The 17,817-nt window shown below is 31.8% G+C and overlaps 4 protein-coding genes across 6 annotated transcripts; 2 read left to right on the plus strand and 2 right to left on the minus strand.

Moving 5' to 3' along the window:
* Positions 1-1,904: 1,904 nt before the first annotated feature.
* On the minus strand, positions 1,905-4,741 carry LOC127261023 (MADS-box protein 04g005320-like). Of its 2 annotated transcripts, none has more exons than XM_051289155.1 (8): positions 4,317-4,741; positions 3,118-3,190; positions 2,948-3,009; positions 2,718-2,817; positions 2,601-2,642; positions 2,443-2,484; positions 2,157-2,323; positions 1,905-2,052 (listed from the first exon to the last, which is right to left on the minus strand). In XM_051289155.1, the coding sequence occupies exons 1-8, from the start codon at positions 4,499-4,501 to the stop codon at positions 1,974-1,976; spliced, it is 750 nt and encodes a 249-aa protein (XP_051145112.1). In that variant the 5' UTR covers positions 4,502-4,741; the 3' UTR covers positions 1,905-1,973. The 2 variants fall into 2 exon arrangements, with proteins under 2 accessions (XP_051145112.1, XP_051145111.1); XM_051289154.1 differs by having other exon boundaries at positions 1,905-2,058.
* A 5,944-nt stretch (positions 4,742-10,685) lies between these two features.
* On the plus strand, positions 10,686-11,819 carry LOC127261128 (protein BIG GRAIN 1-like E). The gene has a single exon (XM_051289334.1). It carries the CDS (start codon positions 10,829-10,831, stop codon positions 11,714-11,716), a length of 888 nt encoding a protein of 295 aa, XP_051145291.1. The 5' UTR covers positions 10,686-10,828; the 3' UTR covers positions 11,717-11,819.
* A 2,121-nt stretch (positions 11,820-13,940) lies between these two features.
* On the plus strand, positions 13,941-15,731 carry LOC127261407 (cytochrome b5). The gene is made up of 3 exons (XM_051289754.1): positions 13,941-14,136; positions 15,142-15,208; positions 15,293-15,731. The coding sequence occupies exons 1-3, from the start codon at positions 14,050-14,052 to the stop codon at positions 15,553-15,555; spliced, it is 417 nt and encodes a 138-aa protein (XP_051145711.1). The 5' UTR covers positions 13,941-14,049; the 3' UTR covers positions 15,556-15,731.
* Positions 15,732-15,842: 111 nt separating this feature from the next.
* Positions 15,843-17,166, minus strand: LOC127261406 (probable 6-phosphogluconolactonase 2). Of its 2 annotated transcripts, none has more exons than XM_051289752.1 (4): positions 16,959-17,166; positions 16,693-16,872; positions 16,478-16,628; positions 15,843-16,408 (listed from the first exon to the last, which is right to left on the minus strand). In XM_051289752.1, the coding sequence occupies exons 2-4, from the start codon at positions 16,863-16,865 to the stop codon at positions 15,917-15,919; spliced, it is 816 nt and encodes a 271-aa protein (XP_051145709.1). In that variant the 5' UTR covers positions 16,866-16,872; positions 16,959-17,166; the 3' UTR covers positions 15,843-15,916. The 2 variants fall into 2 exon arrangements, with proteins under 2 accessions (XP_051145709.1, XP_051145710.1); XM_051289753.1 differs by having other exon boundaries at positions 16,478-16,613; positions 16,959-17,163.
* Between the last annotated feature and the right edge of the window lie 651 nt (positions 17,167-17,817).

Raw genomic sequence — 17,817 nt, forward strand, 5'->3', positions numbered from 1 at the left:
TATGTTGTTAAGTTGGATCTACTAAAACAATTAGATTACAAAAATACAATTTTGTTTTAACAAATTGTGTAATTATTTAACAATCAAATCCTGTTAATTTAATTTAGGATTACATCCATACTGATATACTGTCCTACAATCTAAGAGTATGTTTAATTATATAAGGTTTCGACCTGCACAGATGGCAGCTGCGAGCTTCTAAATTATAAAAGATTGATTAAATTATAATAAATAAATAAACAATATTTTATTTTCTAGGCATTCAATCTTACAAAATGATCATAAATGCATGCGTTCATTAGGTTTGCTATATGTATATTTAAAAGCATTGAGAACTTGGAATGTACTGTACATTAAATAAAATAAATATAACGTTATCTTTTCTCCAACCTATCATTTTTATTTATTATTTTTTCAATATACTCTCATTCCTTCGTACTAAAGTGTAAGCCTATTGTATGGACTACAGTTGTATTTCATATATATATATATATAATATAAGTATTGTTTTGGGGGTCAGAACGAAGTTAGAAATAATATCCAATGGACAATTTTGAGTTACCATTTTGGCAGCAATTAATACAAATATATATTTTGGGACCGCACATTCCTTTATTAATAATGACAGTAACCTAATTATATTATTAGAATAGTTATTCTTATATAAGTAAGAACCCATTATTTGATTTCGATAAATATAGTAACAATTGGCAAAAAGACATATATATATATATATACATAAATTTCAATTCAATTATTACTCATTGGGATCATTTTGGTTTAATTCTTGGATGAGAAATTACAGTTTATTTTGAAAATTAAAAAATAAAAAATAAAAAAACCTTTTGACAACATTTTGGAGATCACTTCAGTACCATTATGGAATGATATGACCACAATTTTATATATCCGTTTTGAAACAATATTATCAATATAGTATGTATGCATTTAATTAATCATTCATTAATTTAATTATAAACCCATGAATATATTGGGGTTTAATCTGGTAATTAATTTGAAATTAATCTGCAAATTGTTGATCGATCAAGATTAATTAGTCATGCACGTACAGATCACCCAGAAAAATTGTAGATATAAAGAAAGGGAAAATAGGTGAAGACAGGAGAATCTAATCTACAAATGTAATTATATATCGTAGCTTTTATGATTTCAACTATGCCAAATATTAGAGGTTCCTTGTAGCTTCTAGGGTTTTCAGATTTCGAATTTCGAATCATCAGTACCATATAAAGCAATGCAGCAGTACCTAAATTCCAAATAAATTTCCTAAACTATGATAATAATAAATTCAGTAATAATTCTAATAGTTTGAAAATTATCAGGCACATGCATACCCATCCATGTCTGGAAATTCCAAAGACAGATAGAGACTTGATAGAGACTTATCTGGCCTTAGAAAAATTATATACAACTGTTCACAATTTTTAATTAATTGATTTTACAATTACAGTCTTTTTTGGCCACACATATATCAAATTTCCAGGAAATATGACATTTTAGACATTATTTAATTTACTGTTTCTTCATACTTTTAATATACATATTTATCTTCATTTTCTTGAATTAGGGTTTGATTCTGCTACAAGTGTAAAAGTCCTCCAGTATGTTAATATATATATGAAATAATTGGACAGCAAATAAATAGTGGGTCAGCAGTAGAAACAGTTTTTTAAGGTTGAACCTGACAAAATATCTCAGTCAACATCCAAAGTAATTAAATTACTATCTATATATGTGCCCTCACTTGAATGCCTCATCAATTATTGGAGTTACAAAAAATAATATACCAGATCATTTTTACTTTTCTGTGTGTTTTAAGAAAAATGGAAAACAATATAATGTAGTAGTAAAATTTGGGAGTACAAAATTAATAATTAGAAATTAATTGACTTGTCTTGTTACAATATAGTATATGTATTTATATATAATCGTGACATTAATTATTTATAGGGTTAGTGCATCCACCCATGGATTATCCCATTTTCATTTTCAGTTGATGCTGTTGCAACATTGCTGGGTGCCTCAAAAGAGCTGTATCTGCCACACAACATCATCATAGAACATTATTAATTCTGCCAATATTTGTTTTTAAATAATATATATATTATATGTAATAAAATCAAAAAATTATGAACCGAGTTTGAGGTGTGTTGTTGGGCTGAAGAGTAGTAGTCTCCATGAAGATATCCGGCTGCATCTGCGGCGGCGGCGGCGGCGGCAGTGGCGGCAGTGCTTGTTGGTATTGTACACTCAGCTCTCTTTGTTGTACTGTCGATTGCAGTGTTTCATTGCTTCTTTCAAGCTACAACAAAATGCATGATATGTATAAATATAATTGTGCCTGTGTTCAATATATTAGGATAATATAATAAAGACTATCAAATTTAATTCACTTTGAGAAACTAATATATATATATATACCTTGCACCTCAAAGCACTGTTAAGCTCCACCAAAGTTCTTTCCTGGAGGATTTTAAATACATAAAAAAAGAAAAAAATATAACAGACTTATGGCATCAAATAATTAGCTATATTATTTCAATTTATGTAACACAATTAATATAAATAAATTTTCATACCTTTTGTTGAAGATCAGAAAGCTGATCAAACAATTGTTGAGTCTGAAAAAATCACAAAACAATATATTTTCAGTTAATCAAACATTGCAACATACCATAGGACGCGCCAACACGTACCTTTTTGGATCGTATTTGTTTCAAAGATGTATCAATTACGCGATCGAGTTGATCCAGCTCAGCAGTGCCCAACTGTCCCAAATCCTCCCCAAGAAGATGCCTAAGAAAAAATTTGAATGAAGGAAATTAATCATGGATCTAATTCAATTCATTAGCTAATCCTTAAAAAAATAAAAAATAAAAATGCTGATTCAATCCATAATAATCCAATGTTAAAAAACTTTGATTACCTCTGAGATTGCTGTAGAACTTCGACTCTTGCCTTGAGATTTACATAATCTTCGTAGTTGTTCTGCTTCGACACATAAACAAATCGAGTTATATATATATGAATGTACATATATAGAAGATAAAATAAATTGTTTGTATATATAAGATGTAAGAAGAGTTTATTATTTACTTGTTCATCATTGGCAGATTGGAGTTGGTCACCATAGCTGCATCTGTGATATCTCTCCAGTGTCTTGGCCATACTATAAATTAAATTCATTAAATTGATTGTAATATGTACTATATGGAAAAAAACACAATCAGATGCAGCAAACAAGGGGACAGAAGAAAAACACAGAATTCAATCAAGTCATTCCAACATATTGATAGTGGTTAAATCAAATTTGTCTGGATATAGATTTATATCTCAACATGGTTGGTTGTGCATACGTATTACCTCAATGAATGGATGGACTAGGTTCTTAATTCGTATGCAGAACCCACCATGTTACAGCTTACCATCGACAAAAATGAAGTTATGATCAGATCCCTTTAATTCATGAAGCTAATTAACTGTAACTCGAAACCCTAATTAATCACATCTCTACCAGATTTTTAATTTTGCCCCTTAAAATTGAACCTCCATAAGTATATTTGGGAGAGAGAAAGACTGCAGATCGATCAGGGATAATTAATTGAAAGTCAAGGCAAGCTTAGGCATAATTAAAATTAAAGAATAAATGAAGATTAAGAGAGAGGAAAGACTAAAAGAGAAAACTTTCCCTTTAAATGCATTTATAAGCAGATCTCAGTAACTTGAAAAAAAAAAAAATCAAGATCTTACATAGATTTTTTTTTTTTGCTCTTTGATACGATTTCTTTACTCTCTTCCTCTCTCTCTCTCTCTCTTTCACATATTAAATCCTTTTACACTTCAATTATGATAGAATTTTGGATAAAGATTTATTTTTTATATTTTATTTTTTGTCTGAGCATATGTAAGACTTATTTATGCAGTTTCACGCACATGCATCTATTATATTTTGGGATCTGTGCAATAAATCATATTTGAAGTAAGTACATACACCACTAAGCTCAGATCTCTCACCTATAATTCAAGAATGATAGTAGTATATTTTATATATCCCTTCTTTACTTCACATATATATATACATACACACACATATTCACAAATCAAAAGTTGCAAATCATTCAAAGATAAACATAAAAAATTAGAAAAAATCACAAGGAAACTCATCAAATCAAATCTGCCAACCCCAATTAAATTAAATATCGAAAGAATTCTCGAATTGCAGAACTGCAGTTTAACCAAGAAATGCAATTTAATTGACATGATGTAGAATAAATTAAATGATTTAATCAGCTGACCTGGAACTGCTGCAGAACTCATAAAGCTTCCCTTTGTTGGAGAAGATGATCAAAGCAACCTCAGCATCACACAAAATGGATAATTCATATGCTTTTTTCAACAATCCATTTCTCCTCTTTGCAAAGGTCACCTGCCTGTTTATCTTGTTCTCAATTCTTTTCAGCTCCACCTTCCCTCTCCCCATTTTTTTTTTTAATTTCTCCCCAACAATAAAATAATAATAATATATAAACTCAACCTATCTTATCAGTATGTCTGCGGTAGATATATATATATATATCTCTCCTGAAGTCTGAAGATTCCCAACTGCAAGAAAGATGTATATAATTACAGAATTCAGATGGATCGATGGTCGGTCGGTCGATCGATCTCGATCGTAGCTAATTATACAAAATTCAAAAGTATATATATATATATATGTGGGTGTGTGTGTGTGTGTCGTATATATGATCGAGTTTGTTTATGCTGTTCTTCAATAAGTTCAGCCCTTTATCTCTTGTAGGAAACTAAATACTGTTGTCTGGCAGTGGGGCAGGTCTTAGGTTTTCCCTGTTGTGTATAACTCGTGTACATTTATGTGTCTCTTACATTGATTTGTGTATATGCTTTTGGGGGTGTACACGTGTCGCTATCTGGTTTGATTGACGTAATTTTGTTATCGATTCGGGGCAGGGGCAGGGGCAGTGCATGTATATCTATACGTATGTATGTATAATAAGTTTACATATTCATTTTGTACTCTCTCTTCTTTTTATTTTGTGTTTATTTTCTTCTTCTTTTTTTTTTTTTTTTTTTTTTTTTTTTAATTTTGTTGGTCCTGGCAAAGAACATAGAGACATAAAGTGAAAGTGGAAATTCCTTTGTCTGAACGGAAAACATCTGCAGTTGAACTTATACTCGTTCTTTTGAAATTTTAGATGTTGAGAATTTTTGTTATTTTTTTTATCAATTTATTTCAAATAATTTTTGTGGAAGAGTGATAGCTATGTGACGTTTTATGTCTGTCAGTGATAATTTATTAAGAATATAGGTTTGATAAAATTAGGGAAATTAATGGTGGGATTATTTTGGTTAATTAAACTAATTAATTAATTAATATGTGGGGGAATAAAAATTGGGTTTATCATTTTTTTTTTATTTTTTTAACTTTGTTTATTTATTTATTTTTAATTTTGGGAAAGAAAAGAGTGGAAAGATGTAGAATTAACCTGCACATGATTAAGAATAAACATGAAACGGATTTCTGAAGCAAACCCTAATATTCAGAATTTACTTGTGAATTGAATGATGACCAGTTGTGACATTTACAAATCATGTGAACTGTGATAATATAGACAAAATGTAATTATTATATATGGTTATAAAACATATTGTTCCTAAAATAAATAATAAAAAAAAAGGGAACTCTTATATAAACATACATATACACTGACACATATTATCCGTGATTGTGTTTTGATTTTAAAAAGAAAAAAAAAATGAAAATTTTGAGATAAAATTAATCAAATATTAAATATGATTTTAAATTTAAAAAGTGTGAAGTATATGTTGTATGAAAAAATCGAGATATTCTTATTAGATACTAATATTGTATTTTAAAAACCTAAAAAAATGAATATTTTATCTATATTGCCTAAATAATATTTCAGTCATCAATAGTGCGAGCCAGCAACTTGATGCATTATACCTAATTGATATGCCTTCATTAATTCTTTCCTTTTTATCTATAATAATTATTTAGTACGATATTATTTTCGACAACAATATTGAATATGTAACATTGAAAATCAGCTGTCTTGATTTTTCCAAATAATTATACTAATAGTATATGTTATGGGAAATAAGATCATGTATCTTTTGTTTATATTTAAAATATTTGTTTAATAAAAAAAACGTTTCATATGTTATATTTATATTTTCATATCCACTACAAGAAAAAATTATTTTTGTAACAAAATTTTTTTGTCTTTAAATCTATTTTTTCTGTTACTAATGACATTAGAGGCGGAATTAATAATAAAATTAAGTTAGCTGCGTGAACTTTAGGGACGAAATTCCGTTATAAATATATTATTTTTTTGTAATGATATCCTTCATATAATAATATGGAGTGTTTTACAGTAGTTCATCATATGCTATATATTCAATACGATTCAGCACCGTAAATATCATCGTATATACTCATGTTGCATCTGAACAACATCGTAATAAAAACAAAAAATTTTATTACCATCATAAGGACCTGGCAAACAAATTTGATAATCAAGTATATGCATACGAGACAATTATATACATGTATATGTGTGTTTTTATTTGTACTTTTTATTTAAAGCAATACATATGGTATATTTCTCTAAAAAAATATAGCAATCAATACTTAGGTTTCAATTAAATGTCAATTTGTAACTTATTTTACATTTAAAATATTGCTTAAAATTTTAATTTTGTTGAATTATTATTTATTCAACCTCTTATTATTATTATTATTATTATTTTTGTTTAAAAAATACTAATAGTTGTTTAATTTCTCATTCCAAACATAATTAAGTATTTTACTAATATGACATTTAAAATAAACAAAATGAAAATTAGAAACAGTCTATAAATAAATAAACTTGTTAAATAAAAAATTAAATATATATATTTTTTTATTTTTTATAATATGAGAATCCGCATCCACTACCCGAAAGTGCGCACTAAGTAAAGCCCCAACCAAACCTAGTAACCTGCAGAGTAGGCTTGACAAGGCAAGTCACACTAGACAAACCACGTATTATTTTTTGTATTAATTTGTTTTTTTGTACATAAACGAAGAAATATTAATTACTCAATAGTTAATGTATAAAATTTTATTGAAACAAAATATATAAAAGTAGATTGTAGTATAATTGTACTTTTGAGTAAAATACAACTGTGTTTTATTATTAGCGTGTAGAGTTTACCAATTTAGTATATTTAAATTTAATTACTAAATTAATATAAAAAATAAATATTTCTCTAATTTGTTATCTTTCTTTTATAGCTGAGATATGTAGGTCATGATTTTTTCGGGGGAGGGGTAGAGAAAATAAAAGCCAAGAGATAAGTGGTAGTAGCGGTATTAATTAAAGTTTTATTTACACAATATATTTTTATTTATTTAGTACTATTTATTTTTTAAAAAAATAAATCATATTAAATATATATATTTTTTTCACAAAATATCAAATTAAATATTAATATTTTAGAATTCTTTTTAATTTTCAAAATTTCAAAAAACTCCAAAAAAAAAATAAATCTCTAATCTAAACAAAGCGATCCTCAATCACTATACTATGCTTTACTACTATTCTTTTGGCAGTGGTGGGCCCACCTCACCCTACCATCTCTAGAGTAGTAGCCTGCTCCGGGCCCATTGATGACGTGTCAAGCCCAGGCTGTGCGGATTCAGACTTGCTGTCAAAATCCGCTCAATAATAATTTACGTAAATCATATGTTAATTACGTCAATAATTAATTAACTAAGCCAGTTTCAAGTTGCTGTTGGGTTTAATAGTAATATTAATAATAGTTCTAAGAATGTAGAATTGTGGTCAGGAATTAGGTGATGCTATCATTATATTTATTTATTTATTTAAATTATATATTGAGACACACAGTATGTGTATGTGTGTGCAGAAAATAATGATGGCATATAACAACATGTCACCTCTGATATCACTTGTCGTTTTTATTACTGCATCTCTCTCAATGAAAGTGATGTAATAGAGTCTAGTGCGCTGCTATATGTGTATATATATCACTGTTACAAATTTTATTTTATTTTATTTTATTTTATTTATCATCAAATTATTACAGTGAGGATTTAATTTTGGTTATTATCTCGAATTTTATTCATGATATTTTCCTTATGATTAATTACGTACATGCATGGAGATCGAATGGTAGGTGTTGACACAAATTATTTGATTTTATTCATGACATTTTTCATCAGCCAAGCAAAACATGGGTTTCCTAATATGTATTAGAACTTGCAATCGTTATATAATTTTTGCATGTGCACGCCATAAAGAGTGAGTTTCATAGCTTACAAATTAAATCTGCAAGAAAGGATGAATTATTATTTCAAGTAATAATTTATACGTTCATTTTCAATTACAATAGAGTGATGCAGTATCGAAGTTATTCTTTTATCTTTTAATTTTTTAATTAATTAATAGTATTATTTTAATCTTATATATATTCAAATAATTTTTATTTATTATTATTTAAAAAAAAAAAAAAAAAAAAACCCTTATAGAAATCCAAATTTCTTACCGTCGGATGTGCATTAAGGGTGGAAGATGAAGCTCCGAGGAAGTTGGGCTTTGACAACCGCACTAAGGTTGGGCCTGGGCCCCACTCCTATTTATTGCCGCACACCACCAGATTCCGACAAAGTACTTACGTGTCACCCATTCGGCTGTTGAGCGTGATTCTATTGAAATTACAATTACTTGCATATTTCCCCCCACTAATTATATTTGATGTAAATATTGCTCGTAATTGTATGTTTCTTGTTTTGCTTGCATCTAATTATATTAGAAACAAGTGTGAATGAAATGTATGTCTTCCAATTTTATTGTCATTGGGTCCAAGTGTGAATTAAATATATGCCTTTTTTTTTCCTCTTACATATATATATACAGGCCCAACTTGGCCCTTTTGGATTAAATTGAGACTATCCTCATACATTGTCACAAATTAAATTAAATACAAATATATTACTATATGTTATGGAAGTTGGGGAATTTGGAAGAATATATTTAATTTATTTGAGATAAGGGTTATTTTGTTTTGTAGATAATTGAGTGGGTTCCTGCTGGTATTGCATTTACACAATTGTGTGATGTGACTAATGAATTATGTGCACTTGGAAGCCTATATACTCATCACTACTTTCTCCTTAGCTTAAGCACATCAAATAGATAACAATAATTTCTTCACCTTCCTTATCTTCTTGGGTTTCTTTTTCTTTTTATTTTTTATTTTTAAAAATAAAATAAAATAAATAAATTAATGATATTTTGAATGTGTTGTGTTTGATCTAGCTAGCTAGGGTTGAAGATATGATGCGATTAGATTTGTGGTGGGGATTATCTTAAATTTGTGGGCAAGTTTGGGGGACATATTTGGATGGTGCCTAGCTCTAGCTTTTTAGGCATTTCCCTAATACATATGCACAACACTATAAGGTCCATTTGATTAAAGAAAGGATAAGTATAATGTTGTGTACTCGTTCATATATTGTCAATTGATATTTGATTATAAAAACATTATATGTATGCATATGGTGGCGTTTAGGGCGACAACACATCAAATATACTCGAAAAACCCATGATAAATAAGTAGAGACAAGACACAATTTATCTTAATAAAATACAAATACAGCTCTTGAATTCTAACATGTTAGGATAATACAAACAAACAATACACAATTTGCATTGATACAATACAATGTATTATATACATCAGCCACATATATGCCACTATTGAAAATATATATTGTTATTTAAACAATAACCATATGCTATATATATTATTACAACATACTGATTAAGACAAACAACACCATAACCAAGTACATTACAAATAAGGAACAAACAAATAAAAATACAAATACAATAGCCATGGCACACTAACCTTTTTTTTTTTTTTTTTAATATTATAATTTGAAAAAAAAAAAAAAAAAAAAAAAGAAAAGAAAGCATGGTCTGTAGATAAAGAAAGCAACAAGACATGCATGTGTGTATGTAAGTGTAACTATGTATGCCTGTATTCAAATAGGACCGAACTTTAACCCACACGTGCCGAGACAGGGAGGCTCGCACGTGAGAGTATAGAGGGAGTAACGCTTTCAAAAGTGCGACTTCAGAGATCCGTCTGAAAAGCGTGCTTTCAAATTAAAAGCCGTTTGTGGAAATTAGTGATGAGGATTTAAGTGATGAAAACAATACATTTCAGCCATAGTTTTTGGATCAAGTGTCCAATTCTTGAGATTGATTTTGGGAACGATACGTTATTTTCAACAAATTCATGAGTAGAGTAATTTTTTTATTATATTATATATATATATATAGTATTATACGTACGAAGATAGAAAGATCATGGTACAAAATGAATCCCAATATAGTGCGTGTAAGAAAGATGAGTATCCAAGGTAGGAAATCTAGCCTGTCCCCCACGAACCACAGCAAACACCCAACTTGATTGAAATTGCCAAAATAAATAAACAAAAGTTGAATATATATGACATAAATAAATAATAAATAAAGAAAAAAGAGTCTACATATTCCAACTTTATGTCACGAGTATAATCATTAAGAGTGCTTAGTATATATTTAATTAGTTATTAAATAAGGTATATTATATATGCTCAATCATTTCCAAACCCTTTTTATGGCCAACAACGCAGACAGTACAGACATTCCATTTCTTAACAAATATACAATTAATTACGATCCGATTAATCAGCTCGTACGAGGTTGCAAGAATGGCGTCTGTCCCAAACCCTAACAAGCCCTGCAAGAATTCCTTCCACCGGCGGAAGGATTCCGACGAGCTCGACGTTTTCGAGGCTGCCGGGTACTTCTCCGGCGCCGTCAACGACGATCTGATTAATCCAGGCAGAGAAGAGAGGCACGATCGTGTTCAGAAACCCTCACGGATGAGCCTGGATAATGTTAGGGCGAGGAATCCGATGATCGCCGGGGCCGGCGCCCGCGACAATCGGCAGAAGCTTCAGAAGAAGGAAAGTTCAAAGAAATGCAAGCAACCGAGCTCTCCCGGCGGCCGCCTAGCGAGTTTCCTCAACTCACTTTTCCACCAGGCGTCGTTGAAGAAGAAGAAACCCAAATCAGGTGGCGGCGGAGGCGGCGCGACGGTGGAGGAAGAAATCAGCCCCGGCGGCGTGAGGCGGAAAAGACGGAGCAGCATCAGCCATTTTCGGATCACGGCGGCGACGGCGGCCGCCGAATCAAAGGTCGCGTTTCCGTCGTCGTCGGGTTCGGGTTTCCGAACGCCGCCGGCGTATGTCGATACTCCGATAAAGTCGTACAGGGAATTCCTGAGCTTGCACGATCGGCGGCGCCCGGCGGCGATTGACTGTAAGAATCCTGCTGTAGAGATCATGGAGGAAGATCTAGGGATTGGGAAAAAATTAGGGTTTCAGAACAGCAATTCGTGGGATCGATGTACGAAGTTGAGCGAAGAAGACGATGATGGAGGAGACAGTACGGATTCCAGCTCTGATCTATTCGATTTACCAAATCATGAGCTGGACTTTTACTCCCGGGACCTCCCTGTCTATGGGACTACTCATATGGGCAGAATCAATTGCAATAGCAATGTGGGTGCACCAATTCCTAGTGCTACCACATGAATGTTATTACAAAAAAGATAAAATTAAAATATATAATAATTAAAGAAACTTTTTTAAATGCATTTTTATTTTTTCATGTAAATGTATATTGTTGAGTTTCTTTTTTGGGGGTTTAATTTTGTACATATATATTCTTCTTAATTGGATTTTCCTTTTACTGGTTTGTTTGATTTAATTAATTGGCTGCTTGCTTATTTTAGACGTTAGGTTGGTTAAGTAATGATTCATTCTTGAAAAAAACCAGTCTTAAATAAAGATTATACTAATGAATTTAATTAGTAGTAAAATTAATGATCAAAGTTGTAGGAAAAAAAAAAAAAAAAAAGAGTAGTGACACTAATTGGGCACGCCTTTTAAGGCACAAATAACAAAATAAATAAAATATTTTAAAAATAGCAACAAATTAAGGTATACTATTTAAGCATAAAAATATTTAATACAATGTTATAAATATAAAATCATGTACTTAAAAAACGAAGAAAGACCCTAATTTCATGGCATACATTTAATTATTTAAATAATAATAAAACAAACTTTGTTTTAAATTTTATTTTAATTTGATATTTTATATAAAAAAAAATTGTATATATTAATTAGCGATAATTTTTTTTTTTTAAAAATAAAAAATAAACACACCCATGATGATGATATCCCCTCAACTTTTGTTACTACATTTTAATATTATATGTATAAATAAATTAAAGCGCGCAATCAGCTCCCCTTAGCTTTTTAATTAAATAAAATATAAAGAGGAGCATATGCCTTCGTGGAGGTCCAATAAATCAAAAGTGATTGCAATATATCTATGATTATATTACACCGCGATTCTTACACACTTAAATTAATTTATATATTATCGGTACAGCACGTGCTTAATTACTTCCATATTTTTAATACTATCTCATACCTCTAAAAAAAATGCTTCAAACTATTTATCGAAAATCATTCAAGTACATTGTAAACAATCTGTAAAAGAATCTTAAATAAAATATAATCCATGAATCTTCAAAATTATATTATTACAATTTGAAAAGAATTGATAAGGTACCTAGCCAGTACGTACGTATGTATTACACATACAATATATGCATACATATTTATATGATTAGAGATGAGACTAAATTTTCATGCAAGTCTGTCAATCACATGCAATGTTAAGACATTTATCTTCTTCTAATGTAACATTTACATCCAAACCAAAATGTGGTGTCCATTTCATTAATTACAAACAAATTAATTGAAACATTTAATTTGCATTGTTCTATATATATATATATATAATTAATTTAATGTCGTCTTCCTCAAACAACCCAACCCACTTTCTGATCCATCCTTTCATCCTCATCCTCATCCTCATCCTCATCCCTAATAAAAATTCAACAAGTACAGTGCTCTAAAAGTTATGTGTGGTAGCTACATATACAGACAACCTAATTAACGATCTATTGCATATTATGGAATTATTGTTTACTTTTACATGAACTGAAATCCAACCATATATATATATATATATAAGTGCAGATTTCTATGGCCACAGTTTTCTTTTGTATTAATTTATTTCCCATTGATATGTCCATGTTTCGATTACTTTTTCTTTTATGTTTTTGTCCAAGTGTTTCGGTTTCGGATGGCAGCTGTTCGTTGTTCAATTTTTGTGGGACATTTTTTATTTGTTTTTATTGCAAAGGACCTCTTTCAATGTAATAATTTCTTCTTCTTGTTGGATAATTAGTTATCTCTCGTTTAAATAGAAGTTTTAGAAGGTTTGAAATTTTTTTGATGATATTGTAAAATGTTATGTATTTGAATATTTTGTTGAAGGAAAAAAGTTTTGATATAAAATATTTCTTTGAAAATTTGTTCTAAAAATTTCAATAGAAACAGAGCATAGTACACAAGTTGACAATGTAGTTAGGGTTATAATCGTCAGTTCACTATTAATTGTTTATTATTATTATGATTATTGTTTATGGGTTTGAATAAACTAAGTGGGCTAAGTGACAATTTACTGAATGGGCCCATTCAACTTATTTTGAGCCCGAACCCAATATTGGTTATATCGATGGCCCAAGTCAAGATTTCTGGTGTTGTAGCTGGGATCGCGGATCCGGGAATCCGTACGCCGTTGATTGGTTTAGGAATGTATGGTGGATTTGGCTCTTGGTTCTTTGGTCCATGGACCTTTTAAATTAATTGGTAATGGCTCCTTAGTCAAGAAACGCGAGCCCTCGCAGTGGCTAGCGGAGACGATTCAAGGGAATTTGACTAGGGATATTTCTTCTCGCTTTTTGTCTCTTTTAGCGAAATTTGCATACTCGCCGGAGACGATAAAAATGCCGACGCTGACGAAGCTTTACACTATGGAAGAAGCCTCTCAGCACAACACCGGTGGGGATTGTTGGGTTGTCATTGATGGCAAGGTATATTAGTTAAGCGTTCATGCCACATAGTTTTTAATTGCAGTTTAATTGGTGCTGGGTTTCCAATTCAATAGTCATGCGGCGCGTTTAATTCTCGACAGGACATGGTTTTTCATTTTTGGTTTCGATTCATGGCTCCGAGTATTTTTAGGGTTTATGAATGTGGACCTTGCTACGGTTTGTAGAATGGTTATATGTGTTGATCTGAATTATTGCAAAATCTGATTTCTCGAATCATTTTTGAGTTCCTCTCTCAAGTAGATTAATGTCTAGTATATGTTGTTTTGCAAGAAATCAATTTGCCTTAACTGGAAAACTATTGTAAACCACAGATTGGGAGTTGGGGCTATGCAATACTTAATGCTGGGGCTATGCAATACTTAATGCATATGTATATGCATTGCAGTTGCTTGGAATCTGTGAAGTAACAATTCAGAGATACCTTTTTTGTTTGTTTGTTTTTTATCTTAAAACCATTGGATGCATTCTGTTTTTGTTTTTAGTTGTGTTACATAATTGATGATGTTGGATGCGAAAAAAGTAGTTGGAGGATTGTTCTTGCGAAGAGCTTTGTTTTGATTTACGGATGTTGTCTATTTGGTTATCTAATTTCTTTGTTAGTTGACCTTATGAATCTCTATTACGATTGCTTTTTATTATGGAATCTCTGCATTTGGTTCTATAAATTTATGAACTTTCCCTGAATTTGGTTTTCGAACTTGCCATACAATCCCAAAGTATGAATGTGTTGGTGGCATAGAGCATTTCTTGAATTTAGTAACTATTGTGTTATGCTGGGAAACAACAAAAGCACTAACTTTATGTAGATGAGCATAATCTAATTCAGGGAATTTGTTGTTACTTTTTTAGTAATGGCAATTTTATTAACAACCGGCACAATATTACTAGCATTTTCTCGACAATGTTTCATCTGTCATTCTTAACAGACCAAATCTTGTTTTGAGATCCCTGCTCTTTAACAATTTTACGGTTCTCAACTACCAGGTGTATGATGTGTCATCGTATCTGGATGAACATCCCGGTGGAGATGATGTTTTGATCAGGGCTGCTGGTAGCGACTCATTCATTTTTAAATCCAAAATGTTTCCATTAGGCAGACGGAGTTTAACAGTTTCTTTCTTCATTTTCATTGAAGGTAAAGATGCAACCGAAGAATTTGAAGATGCTGGCCACAGTAAATCCGCAAGAGAACAAATGGAGCAGTTTTTCATTGGGGAGCTTGATGAAATGCCCCCACCCATTCCCCAGATGGAAATTATATCAAAGAAGAAAGAATCAGACAACCTTCCTCAGAAAGTCTTGAACCTGAGCAAGCAATACTGGGCTGTCCCTACCGTTGCAGCTGTTGGCCTATCCGTCGCAATTGGTCTCATTTACATGAAGAAGAAGCACGCCTGAAATATCCCTCTCCGGAGTCGAAGACTTCAGACCAGTCTTGATTTCTTATTTTTTGGGGTCTTAAGGTCATACTCATAGAGTAGCAATTGCAGCAGAGAATTCTTCCATACTGATGATATGTTCGAGAATTGGAATGGATTTATTTGAGTTATAACAAAGGGGATATTTAAGGTTTAGTTCTTTCTTGGCAGCCATTTACAATATCCATATAGCTTCTGACCTGCTTAGAAAAAATCTGTTGCACATACTCTGAAGAACAATCCTTGTATGAAGAAGACAACACCGCCGTGTTATAACTTTGCTCTGTTGTTTTTAAGGTGTTTCGACCAATCGACAGACATCATATGTACATAGGCTTGCTTTATATGTGAAATTTAGCAAATTCGAGTTCTGATGCAGCTGCTGTGTCTACAAACCAGACAAGCTCGCCATTAATAGGTTGTACCATTCTTGCAGGCAATTCTGGACAGTCGGGAGCAGTTTCATCGATCACCAGCCGGGCAGCCTCAGCTCTGCTGCTGCCAGAGATGATCACAGCGACGTTGGCCGCAGAGTTGATCACGGGCAGCGTGAACGTGATCCTCTCCGGCGGTGGTTTCGGCGAATCGGTGATGAAAGTCACCCAATGCTCTTCCTCGTCAAGCACAGAGTGGTTAGGAAACAGCGACGCAACATGGCCGTCCGGACCCAATCCTAGGATGATCAGATCGAATCTCGGGCAGTCATTGGTTTCGGAAGCGCTGACAACGCGCTTCTTGACGAGCTGCCTTATGACAAACTCGTACTCCTCAGCAGCACGGTCTGCAGCCACTGCGTCGTTGATGGAATGCACGTGGCCACGAGCAATCGGCACCTGAAGAAAACAAGAAAGAAAGCATCATACATACAATCCAATTCAGACAAGATGAATCCATCATCATACCTTGGACAGAAGGCCATCCTTGGCTACCTTGTAGTTGCTGTCCGAATGGTTTTTTGCGACGACGCGCTCGTCTGTCCAAAAGACATGCCATTTGTTCCAATCAACAGTTTTGTTGTAAGGAGAATCACAGAGCTTCCTGATTACAGAAAATCTGATAAATTTCAATGGTGAATTCAATGAGGGAGGCAGTTATGAGGTATGTAATAAAAATGTACCTTAGGAAGGGAACGAGAGAACCGCAGGGTAAGGCGACGGTGAAAGCTCCCCTTTCCTTTATAGAAGCTTCAGATAATTCAGCCATGTATTCTGCCAGACCACTGCTCAGCTCATCTAAGCTTTCATGGATTCTCACCTCTCTTCCTTGTTTGTTGTTGTAAGAAAGAGACATTTCACAGCTGAGTCGTAGAGAAGAAAATCAATAGCCATGAAAATGATATATAATTAATTATATATAAACAAACACAAGAAAGATGGGCCTTACTGGGATTAATTCAGTCAGAAGAACACAAGATTTGGCCTCAACTACCAATTACTACCACCTGGTTATTAATTTTATCATCATTTTCTGCATACAATAACAAGTATACACAAACACAGATATATATATGTATATGTATATTAGTTGCCAATGTACAGTAAAGACAATATTAAGAGCACAGCACAGATACATTGAATTAGTGAAAACATTGGGTTTATTTATGACCAGAGATATGCAGATCATTCCTTCAGGGGCTGTTATTCTTCTAAACCGGAATCAATACCTGCAAATAATAATAATAATAATAATAATAATAATAATGTGTCACTATCTATTGGGGCATGACAGAGACCCAAAAATCCAGTCACTTTCTGTGTTAAATATTCAACCATCAGATTAGATATGTCTGTTGATATTCCTTTTAAAGAAAAAGCTTAGCCTTTGCAATATTCATTCATTGCAGTTCATAAATTCCCTGAAACATCATCATTATTAGTTTCTGGCAACCATTGATTTTGTTGTGAACATAAGCTTCTAACCCTTAAGAAACCCCCATTAATTATTACCAATTTTCAGTCATGATAATTATGAATTTTTAAGTATTAGTTATTTAAATTTTCTTGTGACACCATCCAAAGAAGTATATATGTATGTTACTGTTTATAATAAAACACAGGTAAGTTATACAATACATTCATATATGTATATATAAATCATCAAGACTGCCATATTTTTCTTCAGTTTCTTGTACCAACTTTTACTATATATATATATATATATATTATAAACAAGATGATCATAAGTAAGAAAATTGTGTACAGATAGATTAGATAGGTGGGGTGGGATATATAGGGGGGTTGGG

Source organism: Andrographis paniculata, unplaced genomic scaffold (assembly GCF_009805555.1).
Source record: "Andrographis paniculata isolate CXL003 unplaced genomic scaffold, ASM980555v1 Contig62END, whole genome shotgun sequence".
Taxonomy (NCBI): Eukaryota; Viridiplantae; Streptophyta; class Magnoliopsida; order Lamiales; family Acanthaceae; genus Andrographis; species Andrographis paniculata.